The sequence below is a fragment of the Sciurus carolinensis genome, chromosome 2 (assembly GCF_902686445.1).
Source record: "Sciurus carolinensis chromosome 2, mSciCar1.2, whole genome shotgun sequence".
NCBI classification, from domain to species: Eukaryota; Metazoa; Chordata; class Mammalia; order Rodentia; family Sciuridae; genus Sciurus; species Sciurus carolinensis.
This window is the reverse complement of record NC_062214.1, coordinates 171,175,147-171,200,660: the sequence shown is the minus strand read 5'-3', so window position 1 is coordinate 171,200,660 and position 25,514 is coordinate 171,175,147. Positions and strand designations below refer to the sequence as shown.

Genomic DNA, 25,514 nt, shown 5'->3' with positions numbered 1-25,514 from the left:
CCTTGACTTCCCTCTATAACATCCATTATGGTCCCCGGGTCTGCAGCACCTTGAAATGGAGTGGGATAATGAAATCTCTCGAGCTTGCTTCAAGATTTGGGGATGCTGAGATCACTTGGTGAAGAGTGTTTGTGGACGTGCAATGAGTTTATTTTGTTCGCAAGATTTGGGGGTAGGTGCAGTTTGAGTGAACAGTTTAATGCAAATAAAGGGATTAGAACTTTAAGAACATTCAGAGTCTAGAATTTAAAGATGATGCTAATGTGTTTCAGTCGGTCAGCTTAGTTGACGGATGTCAGCTGGGCACCTTTACTGAGTATTTGAAATAATTAACACACCTGTGGCTAAGACCAGTCTTTGGATTTGGGTGTGTCTTTCCCTCATCCCATCCCACTTTCCTCTTACAACATTGCCTTCCACCAGGGCCGCTGTAACAAAATTTCACAGACTGGGTGTTTCAACAACAGAAATTTATTCTCTCACACTTCTGGAGGCTAACGGTTCAAGATCAAGGTGCTGGCAGGGCTGGTCGCCCCTGATGTCTTTCTCCTTGACTTGCAGAGGACCACTCTCTGACTGCCTCTTTCCTCTCTGCACACATGCTCTGGGGTCACCAGGCTCATGGCCTGATTTTTACTTCACCTCTTTACCTCTTCCAGGACCCCATCTCCAGATATATTTACATTCTGAGGCTCTAGGGGTGAAGTGTCAACATAAGAATTTGCAGTGGGGGACACAATTCAATCCATAGCACCTTCTTTAATTTTTACTTTCAGGGTTCAAGCCTTGAGTGTGACTGACCCTTGTTTTCTCACCTCCTACTATCACCTGGGCAGAACCTGAAGAGCAGGGCAGGAGTCTCTGATGGCTTTGAGCCCTCTCCCTGCCAGCTCCTGAGTGGCTCCAACCACAGGGTCTCTGTCTTCCCTCGGAGAGAGGTTTCCTCCGTCCCGTCACCCGTGACTTTTGGAAAGGAAAATTCATTGCCCTGTACCCGGGCAGCCGATACTTGGTTTCCCTGTCTCTCTTTCTCCTGCTCTGGTCTAAGTGATCAAGAAGTCCCAGGAGCTGTCACCTCCTACCGGCAAGAGGCTGAGAATAATCTGCTTTGATTTTGGGCGCTATCTAGAAAGCCGTTATTAGCGATTGCTGCTCTCTCTCAAGTGTTTATTAGCATGGTATTATTTCTCGCTCCCCCAGGGCTGGCTTATCTCCTCATCTCTCCTCAGTGCTGGTCATTTCGGTGTGAAGGTGCAGTCCTCACGCTGTGGGGTTCGGCCTGCTTCTGTTTTGATTTCCCTGGTTCTCAGAAGTCTCACTGCAGTGGTGTGAGTGCCTGTGTGTGTGCACGTGTGTGCTCATTTGTTCACGCGTGCACAGTCTTGGCCACACAGAGGAGGGCACACTGCAGAGCCTAAGTGGAAGGAGGCACCTCCTCCCCACTGTTCCTGTGGTCCCCTCCAAGTTGGCTGTTGGCTCCCGAGGCTGTCACAGGCACATTTTACTTGGTCCACCAGGACCTTTTCATCCTCTTTCATTGGTGGGTGTCCTCCTTGTGAGACCACACAACCTTGCTTGGTAAGGAAGTGGTGCCTGTCTTTTTCCTACATGGAGACGCCTCCCCGAGAAATGTCGTCCAGTCCTTGTCCCCATCCTTCTGTGGGCCTGTGGGTTAGCACATGCATCCCGACCTTTTCTGTCCCTTTTTCTTTTTCACCCCACTGATGAGAAACGGGCTCTTCACAATCGATCATTTGACTGACCAAGGATTTTAAACCTCATAGAATAGCCATACCTGGGCTGATCTGGGGCCACCTCACATGAAGAAGGTTCCAGAACCCTCACAAACATCTTTTTTTGTGACATCTTCGTAGAGCACCTTCTCTCACAACCCTGTGATTAATCCCAATTTCAGGAGGGTCCCACAGAAAGGTTCTCAGTGTCCAGAGAAGTCATCCTTCCCTGCTGTCCCCGAGGCAGTGGCTCTCCCTGGGTTCTGTGCCCCACACAGACCACTGCTTTGGTTGCTGCTCTGAATGTGCGCTCTGTTTCCTCCCACATTCCCCTGGTGAGCAGCCCCCCGCCATTTTCCTGTGAGCACTAATTGCCAGCATCATTAATACCCAGTCATTAGCTGCTCCCACTGTTTGGGGCTTGGGGTGGGCTCTCATCCATCCTGCCCCTAAATGCCACTGGGACTGTGTGGTGAATTGAACGTGACAGCTCAGCAGCGTCCTGAGGTCTCTGCCTCACATTCTCCCATGCAAGGCTTTGGGAGTGGGGGAGGGGGCAGGAGCACTTAATCCAGGAGGCTAATCTGGGGCTCCCCCTGGAGAAGGTCTGGACGCTAGTGCTAGCGCAGTGGAAATGCTGACTTCCCCCCTCAGCAGAGCTGCAGGGTGACCCGAGTCTGCAGGTCCACGGGCAGCTGGTTGCACCACCTGCAGCAGTAGAGACCTTTCGACTTTGGTCCCCCTGCTGTCCCTTGCTCCATCCCCTCCAACTGTATCTTCAGAGCTCAGCGCTCGTCCCTGTACCTACTGCTGTTGCTGCAGAAAGGGCAGAGTGGCCAGCTGGAGCCGGCATGACCTTCCCTCCCGCGCCCACGCTGCCCTGAGCTGCCAGCTCAGCAGTTGCCTGCCCTCCTCCGTCTGCCCGCCCCTCCCAGCAGGCACTGCACTCTCTCACCTTTGTTTCTGTCCCAGTCTCTCCATTTCTGTGTTCCCTGTAGATTTGTCCCCTGCCCTCTGTGCTCTGGGTTCTCTGCCTCAACCGCAGGCAGCCCAGGGGTGCTTGAGCGCAGACCCTCCCCCTTGGGTAGTCCTTTCTGCTGGGATCGCCCTCCCTTGGCCTGCTGGCCTTGCTCTCCTCCCATGAGGCTGGATTCTTCTTTCTCCCTCCATTTCTCCTTCATCTACCTTCTATGAATGGCATTACCATGCGTGACCTGTATGTAGTTACACACGCATGCAGATGGGTGGCATGGGGTGCCACTGTGAGGCATCTGCATGATTCGTAGGTGAGACTGCAGTGAACGGGGCTAGATTCAACACCCCAACTCAGGCTCGCCATGTCAGAACTCTCCTTGAATTTCTTTTTATTTTCTCTACACAGTGATCATCTATTATAGATGATGTTTTCAAGATATATTTTGGAGTGGGATTGGACATTTACCAAGTCTTAGACTTGGCTGAAATGATTGTGTCAATAAAGCCCATGCCACCCATCTGTCTGTCCATCCATGCATGCACCCATCCATGGTGTGCTAACCACGCATTGAATACTGACTACATATTGGACCTGGGAAATACACCATGAATAAGACTCGGCTTCACCCTGGAGGAGCTCACACTGTCGAGCAGAAGTGTGTAAAGAGGTGTGTACGGAAGGGTGAAAGTGCTAAGGGCTCGAGGGTGCATCCTCGCTCTGTCTCTGGTGCTGAGTGTGACCTCAGTATCTCCTGGGGGACTCATTGGAAATGCAGACTCTCAGGGCTCATCAGCTCTTTTGAAACAGAGATTCTAAGAGAGGGGACCAGCATGCTGTGGTGCAGCAAAACCCACTGCACTGGAAGATTTGCACAGGCTTCACTGAGGAGGTGACATTCAAATTAGCCCTTGGAGAACAAGGAGGGATTTTTAGGAGAGAGAGAGAGTTTCCTGGGTCTCAGGAGGGAGCTGTTTGTAGAAGGCAGGGAGGTATGAAATAGCACCGTATGTTCAGACAGTTGGTAGTAGTTGGTTCTGATGCTAGTGCTGAATTTAGGGGATGCGGAGGAAAGATGGGATTATAGGTGGAGCCACAGTCAAAAGACATCTTCCATGTCATGTTGTATAATCTTTACTATAGGAAATGGGGAGACATAATAGCCATTACTAGAAGGCAAGAACAAATGATTTATAAAGAAACCCATTTAGAATCTTATTAATTCTTAAATGACGTATCTCTTTTATTTAATAGCATAAATAAATATATCATGCTTTTCAATAACATACTAGGAGCTCCTAAGAGGGAAGTTGTCTTGAAAACATGGTTCTATAAAATTTATCTCAAGCTTATTTTTCAGGTGGATGGACTTGAAGGCGGGAGTCGTCCTGGGTCCCTGGAGGTTTCGTTTAGCCTTCTGTGTAGTGGCGGTTTGCCTGTACAAAGTTAGGCTTCCTATTGCTCTTGAGAGAGAGAATAAAAAGAGGCCCAGCCTTTGGGCCTTTTTGTATTCTGCAGAACTGAAAGGAGAGAACCGAATTGATTAAGGGTAATGTCTGCTGATTAGATAATCTGAAAATTAGTCTGATAATGTAAAAATTATCTAAAACCAGCATATGATGTCATTGCCACACTGATGGGGAGGATCTAACAGATGTTAGTCTTCTGACATCTCTTGTCCTCTAACATACGGTCAGGGCAACTAGTGTGCTTTTAGATAGAGTGACAATTATCTTTGAAACATGTTTGAGAAACTTAGATCCCTCTTAAAAGTCACAAGGCCACTCAGCCAACCACTTACCCAGCCTGGACACCAGTAAGTCAGCCTTGGTCCTGGGGAGAGAGGAAAATTCAGATTCAGGGCTCTTTTTGGAGAAGTGAGTTGCTTCTGGCCTCTCAAAAAGCAAATCTGGACACTAGCAACAGATGTTCTTTACATGAGTTATTATTTAACTAAATAGTTTACAGATTACCAGGTAAAGAACCTGAGGCATTGCTCTGGTCCTTGGAGATGCACAATATTTGGAGGCGATTTTCTTGCCCCCTCCCTGCTGACCGTCATCCACACCCTTGACTTAGAGCTCAGAGAATGACTTTGGGATTGTTCAGCCCAGGGTAACTCATGACCCTACTGCCCTACCAGGTTCTAGCTGTGGAAATGTGGGTCAGTTACTTAAACGTCTCTGCTCCTTAGTTGCTTCTTCTGTAAAAGGGAGATAATAATCTTATGACCTCATGAGACTGTCCTGAGACAAAGGGGGGTTGGCACATGCCTACACATTTTGAGTGTCGATATGCCATCTCTGTCCCATTTAGACTAACATAGCGTGTAGTTGACCACACAGATGGCTAATGAGTCAGGGGCTCCCCCTGAGGCAACATGAAGGTACTTTTCTTATCACTCTGAAGTTAACTCTACCTGAGGACTCATTGGCAGCAGGTGTTAATGGTCAGAACCTGACCTGGCCCCAGCACATCCTTTTCTAAGTCTTAGATGTGGGACAATGGTCCTTCTGTAAAGGCTAATTCTGAGCATTTATTGAGCACTTGCTATATCTATGCCTAGTGTGGGACTGAGTGTCATTGAGCCTTCAAGAAGACATATAACTTGTGGTCATTATCCTTGGAGGACTTCTGGGGTAATGGGGAAGTAAGATGGGGACACATAAACCAGCTGTGGGGCAGAGTCTGGCAAGTGCAGCTCTCCCTTATTTACCATGCCATTTCCCCAGTCAGTACCCACATGTCTCTTGGCTTTCTCTATACCACTTTGATTTCATTTAATTACCTAGAATATTCAGGATTGAAGAGTTCTGCCTATAGAGCAGCAATGGTGATGGCAATAATACCAATAATAATCCAACCTTTCTAGAATGTGTCAGATACTGCACTAAGCATGCCATATTTCTCTCATTTGTTCCTCACAGTGTGTCTCCTAGAGGAGACCAAGGTGCACAAAGACCAGGTGATGTACCCACGGTCATGGGGCCTGAATGTGGATTCAAAAGCTATGTGCCCTTTCTTGGGAAAGCTTATTTACTTGGCCATTGACTTTTTCCTGCTCTATCAGACGTACAAGTATATTGCATATAGGACAGAAAAGAGGGAAAGACACAATGGAACACCTACTAGGTGCCGGGCACTTTTCACACATCTTATGTAATGTTCCCAAGTCCATGAGCATGTGCTATTGTTTTCATTTTACTGATGAGGAAACTGAGGCTTAGAGAAGTTTGAGTGATTTGTCCTGAGTTACACAGTGCAGAAGGAAGCTGAGATGTGAATGGGCTTGAGTTGGACCCCACTGGACTCTATCGGTGCTGTCCTAGGTCTAGGCTTGGATCTTTTTCATACTGATGTCCCTTAATTTTTGTCTATCAGCCAACTGTCAAGTGCATCATATTACATAGTGACTTTTCAAAAAAAGATGAATGTGTTAACAGGCATTTAGCTTGGGGCTGCTGTAACAAAATTCCAGGATGGGTGGCTTAAATAAAAGAAATTTGTTTCTTACAGTTCTGGAGGTGGAAGTCCAAGATCAAAGTGCCAGCAGAGTTGGTGGCTAGTAAGGGCTCTTCCCTTGGGTTGTAGGCAGCCACCTTACTGTGTCCTTATATAGCCTTTATTCAGTGTGTGTGGGTGGAGAGAAAGAGAAGCAAGCTCACTGGTGACTCATGAGGACACTAATCCCATCGTGGTGGCCCCACCCTTGTGATCTCACCAGACCTAATTACCTCCCAAAGGTCTCATTTCAAATAATATCATGTTGGGGCTTAGGACTTCAACATACGAATTTTGGGGATGTGGGGATACACTTCAACAGATAGCAGGTGCATTTACCCTTCAAAACTTGTTTTAGTTAGCTTTTTCACTGTGGTGACTAAAATACCTGACAAGAACTATTAGAGGAGGAAAAGTTTATTTTGGGGTCATGGTTTCAGAGGTTCAGTCCATAGATGGCCGACTCTATTCTTTAGGGCCTGAGGTGAGGCAGAGCATAGTGGGAAAAGAATGTGGTGGAGGAAAGCAGCTCAGGACATGGCACCAGGAAGGAGAGAGAGAGAGAGAGAGTTCTGTTCAACAGGACAAAATACACTACAAAGGCACAACCCCAATGACCCTCCTGCCCCAACTAACACCCTACCTGCCTACAGTTATCACCCAGTTAATCCTTATCAGGGGATTGATTAATGCACTGTTAGGTTAAAACCCATAATCCATATCACCTATAAACTTTCTTGCATTGTCTCACATGAGCTTTAGGGGGATAACTCCTATCTAAACCATAATGAAACTCTACTAACTTTTGCTGTTTGCGAAGGTTTATATGGACCCATCCCCAGCCTTACAAATTCTCATTGAGATTTTAATTGGCAAATCAATTTTACTATAGAAAAAAATTATACATTACTTTATTCAATAATTTTCCTGCATCTTTCTCTCTCATTCTCAGTCTCATCTTTCCTAGCTCTCCTCTCTTTTATAAACTTGCTTGTCTTTTGTTAATTTTTTTTAAAATAATGCTTTTTTATGCCCGAAGTGAAAGTCTTAGGATTCATTCTTGGCTCTTTGTTTTCCTTTATTGCCCGCATCAGCACCCCTTCCTAAATAGACCAAAGGTCTATCTCCCTCTCTCTGTCTCCTGGTCTGCCTGGGTTACTACCACCTCTGATTGGCCTTCATGCCTCTATTCTCGCCTCTTATAGTCTGTTCTCCATGGAGAAGCTGAAGTGGTCTTTTTAAAGGTATAAAATAGGTCATAGGACACCTGCGTTCACAATGCCTTTATCACATGGTATACCCCACACTCCTCACCATGAAGGCCTGCAGTTTTGCTTCTCAGATTGTAGTCAGCAATATCAGCATCACCTGGGATCCAGGTGACCGGCTTGGTCAGGTTTGCCTAGTAGAGTGCTGAAAGTCTTGCCCCGAGAACCTCTTGGTCACAGGCAAACCTGAGTGCTTGGCTGACTTACTGGGAGCTTGTAAGATGTGGAATCTCAAAGCCTACTTCTGATGTATTAATTTCAATTTGAATTTTAGTGAGATCCCTAAGTGATTTGCACAGCAAAAATTGGAAAGTCTTGGCCTATAAGGTCCTGTGTTCTTAGGCCCCGCCAACTTCTTGGACCTGACTTCTCTCAGGTATGTGGTTGCGTGTGCTCATGGTAAGGTAGCATCCAGTGGGCTGGCTAAGCAGCACACTGCCTGGGTTCAGAGCCCAGATTGCCACTTACTAATATTAGACCTTAGACTGATTGCTCAGGCTCCTTGTACCTAGAGGGTCACCTGTACACAATCCAAAGATGAATGGCATCTATCTCTTAGGTTATGGCAAAGATGAAATAATTTAATTCATATAAAGCATAGCACCAACAGAAAACATGAGGGATATGAGGTGATTTGACAGTCACATGTCCTGTTAGAGTCATGAGTTATAGTTTAGATCTTAGATGTCCCTCAAAGACCCATGTGTTGAACACTTTGTCCCCAGCTCAAAGTATGGTTGGGATGTGATAAAACTTTAGGAGGTGAGATCTAATGGAAGGAATTTAGGTCAGTGTGCCCTTGAAGGGGATATTGGAGCCCCACACCCCTCCTCTTCCTTTCTTTCATACTTGATCACCATGAGGTGAACAGCTTTCCTCTGCCAACCATTCCTGCCATGAGGTACTGTGTCACCACAGTCCCAAAGTAATAGGGCCAGCTAATCATGGACTGGAACCTCTGAAACTTGAACCAATATAAACCTTTCGTCTTTTTAAGTTGATTGTTTCCTCTTCTTAAGTTGATTATTTGTTACAGCAGTGGAAACCTGATTAACACACTGGTTCTCAAGCTCGAGGGCACATCAGACTCACCAGGAGGGTTTGTTACAACAGACTCCTGGGTCTACTCTCAGAGCTTCTGATTCTGTAGGTCTGAAGTGGGCCTTGAATTTGCATTCTTAACAAGTTCCCAGGTGAACCACTACCTTAGAGAAATTTGAAGACTGATGTCCAATCTATTTCTTCTTCTTCTTTTTTCTTTGGGATGCACTGAATCAGGTAACTGGCCAGGATTCAGGCTGTACTGTTACATCTCAGGAGGTAGACTCAGTTTGCATTCTTTTTTTTTTTTTTTTTTAAATGTTTTTATTTTAAAAAATTGACACAGTAATTGTACATATTTATAATGTTTTGAGATATGTATATATTGCATAACATACACATCAGGGTAGGCATATCTGTCTCCTCAGTTATCATTTCTTTGTGAAATCATTAAAAACCCTTTTTACAAGATTTTCTTGAAATGCACAATACATTTTTCTTATCTATGGTCATACTACATGCAAATAACACACTAGAACCTATTTCTCCCATCTAACTAGTAACTTGGTACCTGTCGATCCACCTCTTCCCGTTCCTCCTCTTCCCAGCCCCTCCTCAACCTTTGCCAATCGTCATTTTTACTCTCACCTTCTATGAGATCAACTTTTCTCAGTCTCTGTCTGATGTAGGACAAACCTTTCTGGTTCCCAGCACCTGCTGCCTGGCCTGCCCTTTGGATGCGGCTCTCTGCCTGGGCCCTCATCCCTGTGCTGTGCTGCCCCTCAGTCCCATGAGCTCTTGACCCTTTCCTAACCTTCAGGTGTTCAGTATGAGAGACTCAGCCTTTTTCTTTTCTTAAATACACTTTCTGTCTGAAGGTCCCCGAAAATGTGGGTCCATTTGTGAACTGAGTTTTGGAGGGGTTGGTGAGGAGAGCTGGAGAGAGGCAGGGTCAGGCAAAAGAGGTGGTGACTTCTGAATCTAAATCATTGTAGTAATGATGTCCTGACAACTTCAGAAGACCAGGCTCATCCAGCGCTGACACACCGAGATGCCCTGAAATCCTTGAAGGGAAATGAGACCACTTTGTTCAGAACCCTGTTGATACACTTATTCTTGAATTAATATTTTCTCCTTCAAGGAACTCATTGGGTGGCAATCCCAAGTTGCTGCTCCAGGTCATGACCCACATTTGTGAGCTTTTACTTGGTCTTTTCTGAAGCATCAATGGAAGACTGAGGTTGCTACCCAAGGCTGGAACACAAAGAACTTAACTGTAGTCTCTCTGGCCCCAGAATTGGTGGCATGGTGTTCAAACTCCTGGAAAACTGTTGCAACATTTTGTCCAACTGCAAATTGCAACTCTAACCAGATACAGGTTGAGCATCCCTTATTGGAAATGCTTGGACCAGAAGTGTTATGGATTTTGACCTTTTTTTTTTTTTTTGATTTTGGAATATTTGCATATAGATGATATCTTGAGGGATGGGATCCAAGTCCAAACATGAAATTTATTTGTTTCTTCTACACCTAGCTTGACAGTTACTTTAGACAGTATTTTAGTGGGCCTATATTTTGAATGTGACATGTCACATGAGGTCAGGTGTGGGTAGCATTACATCAGTGCTCAAAAAGTTTCAGATTTTGGAGAAATTCAGATATTGGATTTTTGGATTAGAAATACTCAACCTGTATGTTCATCCAGATGGAGACATCAATGTGAGCAGATGTGTGTTGCTTGTTTTTACAGCAGAGTTTTTAGGAGTGAATTCAAGGTTTGTATCCAAAGGTGTGAGTTGTTTATTTGATAAACATGGAGGAAAAGGAGGCAGACATGGGGAGGGGAGAACTGACACCATAGCAAAACACATAGCAAGATGGGGCCTACCTTCTCACTGGCTACCACTGCCCCAAGACTCTGGGGCCACTGAGTCTGGAAGTCTGAATTCCTTCTGTTCTGGTTTACCAAGAAATGCCTCCTGGGGGAGACCCAAGCTCTCCCACACCACAGCTTTCTTCACTCTGACGGGTCCATTGCTCCTCCTCCTGACTCTGTTCCTCATATGAAAGGGCTGGGCATCTTGTGGTGGCAGTATGATGGGGTCACTCTGGACTGAGGGAATTTTACATTCACTCAGTTCTTAGTTTTTTACTTCCCTTTGCTTGACCAGTTTTGTTTGTTTGTTTTCTTAAAACCCATCTGTGAAGATTTGTTCATCCTTTCATTAAACATTTAGTCCTAACTCTGTGCCAATCCACGTGTCGGGTGCCAGGGACAAGGAGATAAAGGACATGGCTCCTGCCCTCAGGGAGCTCATAGCTAATCAGGGAAGAGACTCCAACACTAACATAAAGCGACAATGAAAGGAAGAGTTCCTTTGGGTTTGGAAAACTTTGCTTTTCTGCTTTTTCTTTTACCCTGTTGTAGTCTTCAAATAACAGACCTGAGAGGGAACTTAAGTTACCATCTAGCATATTCTCTTGCCTCTAGATAGGCATGAACTCAAACAACCGGGCCTAGGGGACCCTTCCCTTTGTGCAGCCAGGTCCTCTCACTCATTTCTAGCTTTCCTGTGGCATATGCTGCCATTTCAACTCGTTTTGTCTCATGCTGTCCTTGACAATACAGCGTGTGGCAATTTATCAGTCTCATCCATAAACTTGGAAGACTTATGAAATCAGGCCTCGGCCTTCCTCAGCAACTAATCTCAGTCCCTGGAATGATTCGGCACCAGCACCCTCCCATCCCTATCCTACATTCACATTGTCCTCATTGTGGTCAAAAGACACAGGAGGAGGAGTGCGTTCTCTGCCATTGAGGACTCCTGATGGTCTGAAGTGAGTGGACCTTGGTGTTCATCTGTTGGGCTCCTGGATTCCCTGCTTCTCCACATTTGGGGTGGAAATCGCCCTTCACCTTTCTCTTGCCGCCCTGGGGCAGGCCCCGATCACTAGGATATGGCCAAGAACCAGCCGGAATGGAGTCCCAACACTTTTATTCCTTGGATCTGTGGGATTTATTTTTTCATCAGTTCTCGGGAAGCAGTGAAAAAAGGTGTCAGGCCTTAGGGATAATTTATATGAGTAAACACGTAAGGAGTAGGGTGAGCCAGAGCATGAGAATTAAGGCCATTTATCCAGGCTTTGATGCTGCTTGCCCTCTGGTCCAGCCTTCCCCACAGTCTTGATCACGCCACTTTTAACCCTCTCCTGGCTCTGCTCCACATTGGGCTGGCTCGGGTCTCTGCCCAGCTGCCTTCTCTTCCCTAGCCTGCTGCCTGACTCTCCACCCCTCCCACATCCCTCAATTAAGGCTGGGGAGAAGGTAGCAGGATGTGGCGGTGGCCTCCAGCTGAGGCCTGCTCACTGATTCTGAAGGGAAGGCACGTGGGTTTACACCCTCCCTGTCTCTGAAGCGGCCTTCTCCAGCCTGGTCTGTCCAGTGTGTCTTACATGGCCAGCCCGGGGCTGCCTTTCCATGTGGACTCTTTTCCTCTCCCCTTTTCTTTACTCCATCTTCTAAAGATGCGCTCTGCACAGCCAAGTGGCACTGGGCTAGGATGCTTTACACTTGAGAGATGAAGTAATAACAGGTGGCAAGAGCAGAGACTGCTGGAGCCCAGGATTTCGGTTGCCATGGAAACATGTCAGACCTGTGGAGGGACACAGGGACTGTCAGCCATGGAAGGTGTTGGGGGAACAATTCAGAGGGGTGAAGAGAGGCACATCTCTTTCTGGAAGGCTCTACTCACGGCCCCTAAATTCCCCAAAGGCTGCATACCCCAACCGAGCAGGCCCCAGAAAAACAGCCGCTGAACTGGGGGCTGGCTGGTGGACGCTGAGCATGGCCGCGTGCTTGTGCACACCAAGCCTGGCAGGCAGTCCAAGCATCTGCTCAGAATGTGAGGCCATGCCTCCGTGTGTGCCAAGGAGGAGCCTCAACTTCTGGCCTGCTTCCTGTTTCCCCAGGACCTCTGGGATGCAGCTCTAGTCTCTGCAGAACCCAGGTGAGGGGCCGTTGCTGGTGGCCAGACTGTCCCCACCATTAATTGCTTTCATGAGTGGCAGCAGAGATCGGACTGAAAGCAGGAAAGACAGCGCTGTCTGTGTGATCATTTTATGGAAGATTCGGGGCCTTTTGCCATCGATACAAAGCCTGATTGAACTAAAAACCCTGACAGCGTGCACTCGTGCCCTTTTAGGGTGCCTGCTCTCCCTTACCTGAGTCTGGTGGCAAGCTTCTTCTTTGAGGCTTGGCTTTTCTTTCTTTTTCTTTTTTTGCATCAAATTATGTCAATACTCCCTCCTGCCTTCTGTTATTTTTTTCTGCATTTCTTTATGAACTTTGCTCCTGATTTCCATTTTTTTCCTTTGAGCTTTTTGAGAGTTACCACCCTTAGGTAAATTCCTAAACTCTTAAGGTCCACTTTATTTTCTCTACAGTTTGTTTATATCTCTTCTATGATCTCAGCCCATGAACATTTATCAACAGTAAACCAAATCCATCATTGTGGACACTGCCATCAAGATACCTCAGGTCTTTGCCCTCCCTGTCATCTTATTCTATAAAGTGAGACTCAATTTCCCATAAGCAGAAGCAGAATCTCTATTTAAATCCTGCTTGCAAGGTTTGGGTGAGCTTCCTATTTATAGTAAAATCCTTTTTATAATGATCTCATATACAGTACCAGGAAATTGCTCACGGCTGGGTCAGGCCATAGGCCAATCTGGCCATGGTGTGAGCTTGTCTTAAAAACATCCCGTCATGAGCCTCTGGAATTCTCTAGAGAAGGGTTTTCACAGGGTATATGACAATAAACAGGGTTACCCAGGATGGATTACTGTGGAAGGGACATTAAATTTAAGTTCAAAAGGAATTCCTGCTTTTATCAGGCCAATCTCAATAATTTTTATGGTTTTGGGCTTCGTAAATAACATATGGAGTGAATCAAGTTGACTCTAAAGAAATTTATGAAATACTTGATATGCAGGGTATGGCTAGCAAGTGTTTGCTTCTGGACTTTCCAGAAGGCAGAGAAGTGTGATTAGAGCCAGGATCTTGGGACACAGACAAAGGGGGACTGCACCCTGCTCTTCTCTTACTGGCTGACTCGGAGCCAGCACTTTGGTTTCTTTGGATTTCAGTTACCTCATCTGTCAAATAATCCTACTTTACAAAGACTCTGTAAGAATCCATGAAATAGTGTATGTAAAGCCTCCGGTGTAAGCTCCACCTCACTTTTGTAGTGTACTACACTGCTTCTTTTTCTTCTCAGTAAGCAATTGAGCAAAAGGGAGGCTGACTGGGTGGGGGTGACCTGGCATCCACTTCTCAAGAGACAGTGAATTATGGTCTTATGTTTTCCTGTGTGATTGTGTACATTGTAATTCTTCCAGCAACACCAATCCCTTACGGCCCTGTGCTCGGGGAGCTGGCCGTTAGTCCAGGTCAGATGACCCACCCATCCATTTGGACACAGACCAGTTCTTCTCTTTGAGGAGCTGGGAAATAAACCAAGGGCAGTGAGTGATATTCAGAGCGACAGATAACTCTGCCACAGGGAAAGCAAACACAGTATTCTGTCCCCATAAGGAGGAGATCCCAGGGGAATCACAGTGACACCTGTTTACATCTCTGCCATCCCCTTCTAAGCCATTCATCCCACAGATTGCTAGCAACTCTTTCCAGTGTGCAAGGCACGTAGATGCTCCAGCAATGAGTTACACATGGTCCTGGACCTGAAGGAGTAGACCATTTAGCTTGAGGAGATGAGGTGGGTGTGCACATAAATCAATAAGAGAAGGGTCATAGTAGTGATACCAACAGAATGCCCTCCCCAATGTGTGACTGGTCATTTCTAGCTGGGAATTGGGAGAGAGTTCCATGGAAGAAGCCTCATTCCAAAACCAATCTGAAACACCAGAAAATGGAAGAGAACCAGAAGCTTACGGTATTAGTCTGTCCCGTGCCACTTTACTATGAAGAATGCTTTGAGCTCACGGTTGCAAGAGGAGAGTAGGAACTGAAGCAAAAGGGATTTGTTTGAAAATAAAGCATAGCTGTTCACTGTCACTTTCTATACTGGACCATTACTAGACCAAATGCACATCTTATCCCTGCTGGCCTCGGATACATCAGGACCAGGGAGTGAGATTTTAGCACCCGCTCCTTCCCTTGGACAGGCACTTTGTATGACCAACAGACAACACACACACATACACACACACACACACACACACACACACACACGGGGACTTTGCTCTGACTCCATCTCATTGGAAACTTCTCTTTAGATAAATTAAATTCAGCTCCTTTGGCCTTTTTATATAGGGTCATTTCCTCCATCATTATCTGCTTTGCTGTACTAGGTCATTTTTGATTTTTTAAAAAAATTTCTTACAACATTGGAGTTCTTGATTCAGTAGGGTATTCTACCAGTGATCTGTTGGTGACAAACACCATAAAGAATTATCTGTAAGTTCTTACACTCTTTATTTTACTTCTTTATCCTCCTACACCACAGGGGACACACATGTGTTGGAGACAATCAGATTCTCAGGTTGCTTAAAAATTTTGTAAATGGGGAGGAAATCAGACATTATGGGAAGTTCTTAAGACTATAAGAGAGACAGATAAGGAGACTGGGCCTTTTGAGAGTTTTTTTTGGGAGATGATAATACATTGGATTCTTTGACTGCCTTTCTGTAGGAAGTTACCTAATTTGTGATTGGCATTTGTACATTTTGTATCTAGTTCATATCAATCATGAAACTTATCTTTGATTTACCCCCAGCCCCTACATTTTATGTGCCCTACCTCAATTTGTTTATCACTTGATGGATTTCTGTTTCTTGATGAGAAAAAAAATTTATTTGCTTCCTAGACATGCTTGGATTTTCTTAAGAGAATTCTAAAAATGGAAAGATGGCAACTGAAGTAGAAGGAAGAAAAGGATGCTGGTACTTCTGGATTTGGGCCAACCGCATTTTATAGGCAGAGTAATATTTTTGCAGATGTACTGGGTTTTGGAGATTATTTGCAAAACCACTTCATATGCCACGTGGATGTCTTGGAGATCCAGTGGCTGAGGGAAAAGCCCGTACTCAGCAGACCACAAAAGGCCACCAACTTCTCTGCCTCCCTCAAAGACCAACACTTTCCTAGCAGAGAATTGTCTGCCTCCCGAAGATGGAAATCAATGACTTAGAAACTGATTAAACAGTCCAAATAGCAACTGATAAATGGATTAACCCTCTGTAATATAATTCTGCTAGCTTTTGTCTTCCGCCTTCCCCAGGTAAGTTTTCTATTCCTGGAGGCAAAGCAGAGGCATGGACGAAGTGAAGGCCAGAGGGAATCATATTAAAGCGGGTGAATCCGTTTATCACTTACTGTCTGGCTGGTATTTCTGCTCACATATCTTCTTCCTTTTACAGATTTATACCCTATGGGACCCTGATTAATGCTAGCCAGTGAATAATGAAGATAGCAACAGACATTGGGGGTGCCGAGGGGGAAGATACCCCGTGGTTAAGGCTGATCCCACAAAGAGAGACTTTTCTTCTTAGTCGCAAATAGGGAGTGTCAATGTGATAAAGAAATTCCCACAATAGGAAGAGAGAAACAGGAAAATGGAGATATTTCTCTCGTCCAGAGAACCTGCCCAAGATTTTCAACCAGTCCCTAGAGACTGAGGATGATTTCTGTTCTCAAAGATGTACGGTTCTCATGAAGTTTTGTTTTTGAGGTCATGTCCCAAAGATTTTTCTTTGCCTTCATTTAAGAACTCTCAGTTACTGTGAAGGTCTCAAGCTTAAACACATGCTCACTGACTCACCATTTGGCCCAACCCTGGCGTGAGGGTGATCTTAGCACCTGGTAAACCTGTGTCCAGTGTGATTCTAGGCATTTGGGGTTTGCAGATTGACTTGTCCTGAGTGCTTTCTATGATCAATGAGTCGGGACTTCAGGGAGATGAAGCTGAAGAAGAACAGATACCTGTGTACCTGCCAAGATGTTACTCAAAGTCCCCAAGAACATCTCTAATTGCTTCCTGGTAATGACCAGCCACCGATGTTTCTTTGTTTTCCTTTTCAGGGACAGGAGGAATCTCTCCTAAATAAGAACATCTTTCTCAAAAGCAAGGCCCAGGCACTGACCATTTCTCTTCTTCTAGTCATGAATCTTTATGGTTTCCATCTGCTGTTTGGGGCCTTGACTTGGAAAACTGATTGCTCAGGGTTAAGAGAAGTTCCTTTACCATCCTTCTGGGTGGTTTGCTCATCCAGAGGAGCAAGGTAGTTTCTATAGAACTGGAAATGATCGCAAAAATTCAACTCTGGAAGACTTGCAGGACTTTGTACTATTGAACCAAGAAGAATCCAAAAGAAAACCTAGCCCAGCATCACAACTGGGTTGTAATAAAACTTTACATTCCAAACTTCATCATCTTTCTGGAGTGGATTCTGCCACACTGCGGGAGGAAAAGGGAATAGTAGGAATACATCTCAGCCTAACATTGGAATTTTTAAATGTTTCCACAGCCCAGAAAGGACCAGATGGAACAGTAATTCCCAATAACTACTGTGACTTCTGCTTGGGGGGTTCTAACATGAACAAGAAGAGCGGGCGACCTGAAGAGCTGGTGTCCTGTGCAGACTGTGGACGCTCTGGTGAGTGTGGCCCCTTCCTGCATCGTGTGCCCATAGATCAGGAACTCTTCCACCTCCATTCCTCTGCCATCTTTTGGTGGTGGGGGGTGGGGGAATGCAACAAAGAAGTGATGCTGGTGATGATTTCGAGTGGAGAGGGGTTTTCATGTCATTTTGAAATTTTTCTTCTTTGGGTCTTAAGAACCAAAAGTTATGTTCTGGTTCTGGAGAGAAGGAAAAGGAGGAACTTTTGACTTGTGTCTGGCTTTTCCATGAGGAAAGGGAAAAGTAAAGTTTACATGACTTTACTTTGTGTTGTGGATGATAGCGAGGTAGAGTGGAAACACTTGGAGACCCAGGCAGCATGCTTTCTTGACTGGATGATGCATATGTAATAAAAAGATGTATTTGTTCTGTGGAAATACCTGGGATGACTTTGGAGAGTATGGATATATGAACACTGGGAAAGCAGTCACTTTATGAATTGTGGGAGAGCCCTGGGCTCCTGGGTAGCTGCAAACACATCACCTCCATTGATCACTCATCTCATTTTCTCATATGGAATAGAAAAAATAAACCCTTATAAATCAAGGAGGCAAAAGGCAGACATCCTGGGGTTTATTTGGAGTTGACTTGTATTTGTTGTTGTTATTGGTTTCTTTGTTGTTGTTGTTTTGTTTTTATTTCTAACCAAAGACTAAAATATCAGGAAAAGATTTTTGGTCTTATTCCTTCATTCTTAAAATGAGATCAGGCCTTTGCTCTTATTTTGGTTTTTAGTTCTAATCAAAGCATTATTTTGGGTTGATCATAGTTGGTTGGTGCTACCTATTTTTCCTATGATATCATAACTATAGACAGACAATAAGGCAGAGAGGAAAGAGGATCGCAGACCATCTTTAGTCTTACCAACTACTCACTAGTGGGTGAAGCAATTTGGCTGGGTGCAAGTTATTTTTCCCTACTGCCTTTTAAATCCAGTATTGTTTCCATTCTCAGTCACAAGGGAAGGCCTGAGATGACCATATCTTGGTTTACCACTCAGTTCTTCCTTGCTATGTCTGTAAATCTATACTTTAGATCTTTTATATTTTGATGCCAGGGTTGTTTAGGGCTCAAGATTGCCTTGAATGACAAATCAGTCATTAAAAAAGGACTTAGTTTCTGTTGCACACAACCCTCAACATTTAACTCTCAGGAGACCTGCCAGGGTAGCCCTTTTGTGCAATTCTGTCAATTCATTTATGATCCAAACATGATGCAATATGTTGAACTTTTTATTATACTTATGCTAGCTTAGGAGACAGGACCCTTGTGGTAGTATATTCTGGCTTTTAGACACTTAAAAAGAAATAAAAAAAAAAATGAATGAAATTCAACTGTGCTTCTTTTTTTGGGGGCGGGGGGAGCAAGCAATCAGACAAAATCTCTACTGCCAGAAGCAAGGTCACTTGGTGGAGTAATGCTCTAAGCAGGATATTATGGACTGCTATAGGTTTGGACAGGGTAGAGAGGGCAGCTTCAGAGCTCTCATTGCAAACTGCTATAATTTCTCCCTTTTCTTTCCTACAAAAATTGGGTTACTTGAATCTGATCCATGGGGCATCAGAAGTGGGAAGCTGATTTTATCTATACCAAGCCTCTCTTTTCACAACCTTCATGCAGTTTTTCTTTCCCAGGTTTTGTCTGCTATGTGACTCAGGGGGCCATTTATACCAGCCTAGATATTCTCATTGCAATTGCCTAGGATTAATTTTGGTGGATCACTTAGTCAAGGTCTGACTCTGATGTTCCTGAAATAGTTGATATCTTGGGAATACACAGGCGGCGTTAGCCCACGGGGACGTGCCTGTTAAAGCAGGTGGGCAAGTACTTTTCTGGAGCCTCCCCAGGGACCTTCCAGAGACGTATGAAGCCTGCAGGAGTTGCCTTTCCCTGCCCGCCTACCCCACTATTTCTGTTTCCTGGGGGAAAGTGGGATGCCTCAAACTGGCGCTGTAAGAGGGATATATTACCACCATAATCCGGGGCAGTCCTGGGGCCCGGAACTATGTGAAGAAGTTTAAAAATGAGTTTTGCAGATTTCAGGATACTGTGCTTTATTAGCTTGATTTACCCTACTTTTCACCTTCTGAGTTAGAGTTCACAGCCTGAACTTTCTGGACTAAGAAAGAAAGACTTGGGCATGGTCAGTGGCGGGGCGTGTGTGTTTGTGTTCGCGCGCACGCGCTCACGTGCCTGAGTGTGGGTACGGATCACAGAAATTTCTTCCAGTGGTTAAAGAAAACGAGAAACTGTTTTATTACCTACCACTTCTTTTTTTTCCCCCCCAACTTCTTCTCGCTTTCAGTGCAAATGAACTCCATGGTGTAAGGGTAGAATTGAAAGGGTTCCCAAAGAATGGGATTAGAAGCAGGTAAAAATAAAAATAAAGCGGACAGAGGATTAACCACATTGAATGGGTTATCTGACAGTAATACCTTTGTAAAGCTGACTGTCAAAGTGACGGACAAACATTGTTCAAAGAAACATCAACCGAAAACACCAAAGAAATACCATCCAGGCTTAAAAAACCACGGGGGAAAACAAAATCCTTGTCTGGGGCAGGGTGGAGTGAGCGTGCGCGTCTGTGCGTGCGGACGGGGAGAGGTCGCGCTGGCATCTCTCGCTGTCAGGAGCAGTGGACGTGGCTCTTATGGTAGGGACCATGCCTTTTTCGGGGAGGTGGGAATCCTCTTTCCTGGAAGTGTGTGCTTTGCCCAAATCCCCGTCAGCAGGTGATGTACCCGGTTAATCCCTTTTGGTGTGACAATGGTTTATTATCTTGCTTTTAAGAATAACATGGTAATAACGTAATGAGAATATTAATAATGCTGTCTGTTGCTTAACCCATGTGCTGATATATTCATCATACGTGTCAGCTCATTTGGGAGGAGAAGGCAGGAAGGAGAAGGAGGCAGCGGCCGCAGCACGCACCACGGAGGACTTATTCGGTTCCACGTCAGAAAGTGACACCTCAACTTTCCACGGCTTTGATGAGGACGATTTGGAAGAGCCTCGCTCCTGTCGAGGACGCCGCAGTGGCCGGGGCTCGCCCACAGCAGATAAAAAGGGCAGTTGCTAAGCCTGCGGAGCGGACTGGGCGCTCAGCCACCCCCTCTGACTCTGGTCGTTGTTCCGGTTCTGATATATATATTTTTAAACGAAAGACGACTTAGTTTTCCCCCTGATCCTTGCTTTTTCCTCCCATCTTCCATGAGTCCTTTCCCCTCGCCATCCCTCTGTTTTGGGTTTGTACAACAAAAGCACAAACTACTGAAAACAAAACAAAACCAAGACAAAAGAGCAGAATGAGAGTTCTTCAGAGAGATGGCATCGCGCTGTATTATTTATGTACCCTAGAAATAGGAAGTTAGGTGGTTCTCTCTTTTGGCAGGGAGGGCATCTTTTTGACATGAGCAGAGTTGATTTCCTCGGTTTTCATATGTATTGGCAAAATGAAGAGAAAGAGGAACGCTGGGTTTGGAAACAAAGAGTCAATAACATTAAAATTATTATTTATATATGCTAGCTATTATTAGAGTCGGACTTTTTTTTTGAGAAAGTGAGAGAAGGGAAATCAAAGGCATCTCAGTAATATCCTGTTTAGAAGCGAGCCACTGGGGGGAGAGTTTCCTCAATGGGAGAGGATTGCACCTCTCTGCGCCCCACGGAGTCCGTGGCTCCCCACCGCAGACCCCCTCCCCATGTCTCCTCCCCGACCTTTCCATCCTCCTCTCTGCTTTCGGGAAAATGGCAGCAGTCCCAGAGAAGGCCTGCCAGGCACCTGGCCTCCGTCCAGCACCGGCCCTGACCAGCAGCCACCTCCTCGGCTCCTCCTCCGTTCAGCAGAGCTGCCGTTTCCTTGCTGCTGGTTTTTCCTCACTTTCCTCCTGGCGAAGAGCAACTTCCAAATGCAGGAATGGAATATAAGCAAAAGTCATGGGCTCAGCAGTGACAAAGCGACCCGAGGCCACCAGGCTGGTTGAAGAACGATACCTCACAGTATATCTCCCCTCCCCTTGCCCCTGTTTAAAAGTTACTGCCCACTGGATGATCAAGCCTCCCGTATTACTTCTTCTTTTTTTTTTTTTTTTTATAGTGCCTGCCGGGCACTTTGTTTTATGTTTCCAATAGCACCTCCTGAAACAAACCAAAGCAACACTTGCTCAAGGCTGGATGGAGAAGACCTGTTCACCTCACTGGCAGTCCCAACAGTGACCAGCTGCAAGGCCCTACTCAAAAGGTAAGTCTTGGCCGACCTGTCTTACCACCAGGGCAACACCATCATATTTTTTTTGTTTGGTTTGGTTTTGTCTTTCTTTTTTCCTTTTGTCCCCTTGGCTTGCTCTTTTGCTTTTCTAGGTCCCCCTTCCTTAGTGTGGGAGTGGTTCCTGGAGTGTCTTCCACCTGGCCAGCGGTGGTCTGTGTGTGTGCATGTGGACTGTGCGGGCCTGGGTGCAGATGTGGGGCTGAGCTTGCTTGGACTGTGGAGGGGCTGTGTGTGGAGAATGGGGAGCTTCTGGCTTCAACTGCAAGAGAAGTGGCTGGGGGAATGCTTGGCAGACTCTGCCTCCCTTGGCTGCGGTGGAAGTGGAGTCCAGGGTACTGAGTTTGGAGTTGGTGGCTGGACTTGGGTAGGAGTGAAGAGGTGCAGCTTCAGGGCCCTGCATGTCTGGGTGGCATTCCTAACTCCGGGTACCAGTTTCACTGCCCAGGGAATGATCCCAGATTAAAGAAGACCCTTGATTAGGCACAACACACAACAGGACTGTTTTGAAGATTTTGAACCCTCATGACAGGTTTTCTCTGAGAGACATGAGCAGTGCCATTTGACTTGGGTTGGGAGATCCAAGTGGCTGTCCTGCTATCGGGTTGCTTGTAAGTGTCTGAGGAGATCCACTTTGCAGATCCAGCCTTTGCAGATCTCCTGAATGAGATCACTCATTAAAATAACAAATCAACCCAACAAGTGCCCGGTCAAACAGACAAACCCACAATGGACACTTTGGTGCTTCCCTGGTAGCCTGACAGGGAGAGGGCTTCTGTTTTTCTCTGGTTTCAAAGGGGTATATGCTTGCCTGGGCGTTTGTTCTGTTTTGAGAGAACAAAAGTAACAACCCCACCCACTTTTGGGATGTTCTGTCTAATCTGTATGTGGTTCTGTCCCTAGGGAACATGGCATAAACCTCCAGGGTTGTAATATTCCTGCATGCTCACATCTGTGAATGTGCCAACACAGTTGGTTCTGGTAGGTTTCAGCTAAGAGGATACAAGCTAGACTTGCTGTCAATTTCCACTTCTCTACTTTATTCCTTTGACTCAGATGTTGGATTCATAGCCTTATGACGTGCCTTACTGATGAAATGTGAGCTTTCATGTTAATAAAAGTACATTCAATCCATGCTCTCATTTGAGAACTGTCTAGTTGTTCATGGTCCTGGAATTATCAATGAAAACTTGGCTTTGAACTCAAGATTTTAAAAAGATCCACATAATTAAAACGAATTATAAAAAGGTCTAACTTGTTGTTCTAATGGGGAACCAACAGTTTAGAACTGTCTACCAAGACAAATTCCTAGGGAAACATCTATCTGAGGATAGGTCTTGCTTATCTAATTTATCTAATTTATTTTTACTAGTACAACTTGATTTTCAATTTCACTTAGTAAGGATAGCAGTCACCTCACCTTTCTCAGCCAATGTGAGCACAGCAGTGTCACTTAGCATTGCCTGAACTTCTCGTCTCACCTTGCTTATAACATCTCTCAACGGACTCAGAATTTATAGTCTTAAGAAAGAAAGGAAAAGAAAAGAAAAGAAAAAAGATCTGGAAGAAACTTTAAAGATGACCAAGTTCAAATGTTTCACTTTTAATTGAGGAAGATCAGCCTGGAGAGACTGAGTTGTTTGAGAGAGTGGAATGAATGTTGCTTTGGAGGCAAATGTCTTAAGGCAAAGCAAGGGAACTCTGAGAGAGAAGGCAGAGGAGGAGGGCACTGGCTGTCCTGGATTTCCAGGAGCCTCCAAGGTTGATGCTGCCTTTCCCTACCTTTCTCTAGGTAACAACCCTCAATGTTTATGTGTTAAGCACTGTTCTGGGTACTTTCCTTGGAATGGTTCATTTAATTCCCTTAAGCTCCCTTTGAGATAAATGTTATCCCCATTTTACAGATGAACAAGCTGAGGCTTAGTAATAAGGTTAAAAGTATACCTAAGTCCCCACAGACAGTAAGGGACCAGGTTCTGATTCCTAGCAACCTCAAATCTATATATTCTACCATTGTCTAGCTGACCCTTGGAAGGCTTTCAGTTAGGGAATATATATATATATGTATGCACATTTATATAAATACATGTATACTTTGCTCAGTTTCAGCTGAGGAAAAGAGTATTTGTAATGAACATAGCTTTAAAAGTCAACCTTCTTAAAAGCAACTTCAACAACCAGAGAGTAAACAACTAGGTCCTATAAAAGAAAATTTTAATCAAGATTCTGTGCAGAATATTAAAGATAGCTCATTTTCCAAACCATCATTTCTAGACATTCTCTCCCAATGCCTATTGGAGACAAAGAGATCTTTTATTGTGACCCCAGGAACTACAGGAGCTGTGTGACCCATGGGCACACATAACTTTTTGTGGTTGCTTTTGTTAAATAAGGATCATGACTCAAATTTTAAAATGAAAAGGAAATAGGATCATGATGATGAAAATGATCTGACCTGTTTCCTTTGTCTTAGCTCAGTAAAGTTCCACAATGTTTCAGAAACGTCACCTAATTTTCTGAGTCCTTGCCTAAACATAGGGGAACTAAAGGTACAGAACTTTCTAAGTTTGTTACAGCATTCAAATCCTCCAGGGGAAAATGTTGATGTGGAGGTGACTATTGTTGTTGTGATAGGTGACTATCTGGTGTTTTTTGCCAATCCAGAATAATCTAATTCTTTGTATCCGTTACTGAAACTATGTAGAGATCAGATACTATAATCACTACAACACTGGAATGAGAAATATGCATTTAATTTTTTAAAGGTACTTTAAAGCCAATAATCCAATTTGCTGCTGGTATTTTAGAGAGCAGGATTTAATAAAAAATACGATGTTCACATCAATAGTATCCCTTTAAGTCTTCCTGCTCTCCATGCATCTAATGGGCTGCAGCCTGATATTGTCTTTATAGCACTTGAGGGAACACAAGATCATTACTTGGGGAGAGAACTAAAGGCTGTTTGGAGGTTCTCGCTTCATGGTGGAATAAAATTAATTAATTTTATCCCAATATGCCTCCTGTTGCAACTGATGAATATGATCTTGAACATGTACTTAAAGTTTGAGCAGACTCATGTGTTAGGAATTTTTCCGCAGGGGATTTTGTTTAGTGTTGGAGGTGGAGTAGCTTAGGTGTGTGTTTTTGGACTGAGGCATTTTTGAGCTAGTGAGTAGAAACCTAGGGTAGAAATGAGATGCTCTGGTCTTGACTTTGTTGCCATGGGGCTCTGTCTCAGTTTCTCTAGTTCTAGCTCTTTCCCAACCATAGTATGTAATCTACATTACCTCATAATGATTATTAAAACAACAGTGAGGTGGGATGGATGTCATTTTTTCCCACCTTACTGGTGAGGAAACTGAGGTTCAGTCAGATTAGATGTTTGGTCCAAAGTTCCAGGGTTAGTAGTCGGCATCTCGGTTTTCTAATTCTCTTTCTTCTGTCTATACTGATTTCCCCAAAGATTGCATTTCAAAGATTTCGGGACTAAAATCAGTGAAAGGCTTTGAGGTCTTTTATTTAACACCTCTTTGGGTTGAGAGGAGGTATTTGGTTCTCTCAAACAAAAACAAAAACAGAACAATAAAACCAACCCATTGCAGAGTAGAATCCTGCTGAGAAAAAGCTGGATCTGAGACCTCAGGAACTTTCTGACAGTACCAAGGTTGAGCTTCCTTAAGGGCAGTGTCTTGGTGGTAAGGTGGCAGCGAGTGAACACTTGGGGCACTGTTTTGGTCACACACCCAAGTGCTTCTACATGAAAACAGTGAATTATATGACACAAATGTGCTTAATAAAAGTGATTTCTGACCATCTACTCAAAATAACAGTATAGGAAAAGCCATTCTGCTTGATTGATTTACAAAACAACTGAGAGATGGAAGGTCCCAGTCAAAACTGAATTATTAGTTAAAAACATTGACAAATTATCTAAACATTGGTCCTCAGCCAATAGTTAAGACTATAAAACATTTTAAATTTTGAAATAAATGCATACATACAGAATACTTACAAAAATAGTAACAAAGAATTCCCAT

At 44.6% G+C, this 25,514-nt stretch overlaps 1 protein-coding gene across 2 annotated transcripts in view; it reads left to right on the top strand.

Moving 5' to 3' along the window:
• Positions 1 to 25,514, top strand: part of Dpf3 (double PHD fingers 3) — a 245,550-nt gene that overhangs the window by 174,732 nt on the left and 45,304 nt on the right. The window contains exons 8-9 of one of the 2 annotated variants that reach the window (XR_007107004.1): positions 17,061 to 17,189; positions 20,090 to 21,453. Coding sequence is in view for 1 of the 2 variants with exons in the window: in XM_047539004.1 (XP_047394960.1) it covers positions 17,061 to 17,189 (129 nt within the window). In the remaining variant the exon portion in view is untranslated. The remainder of the gene's footprint in view (positions 1 to 17,060; positions 17,190 to 20,089; positions 21,454 to 25,514) is intronic. The other variant, XM_047539004.1, reaches the window with a different exon arrangement.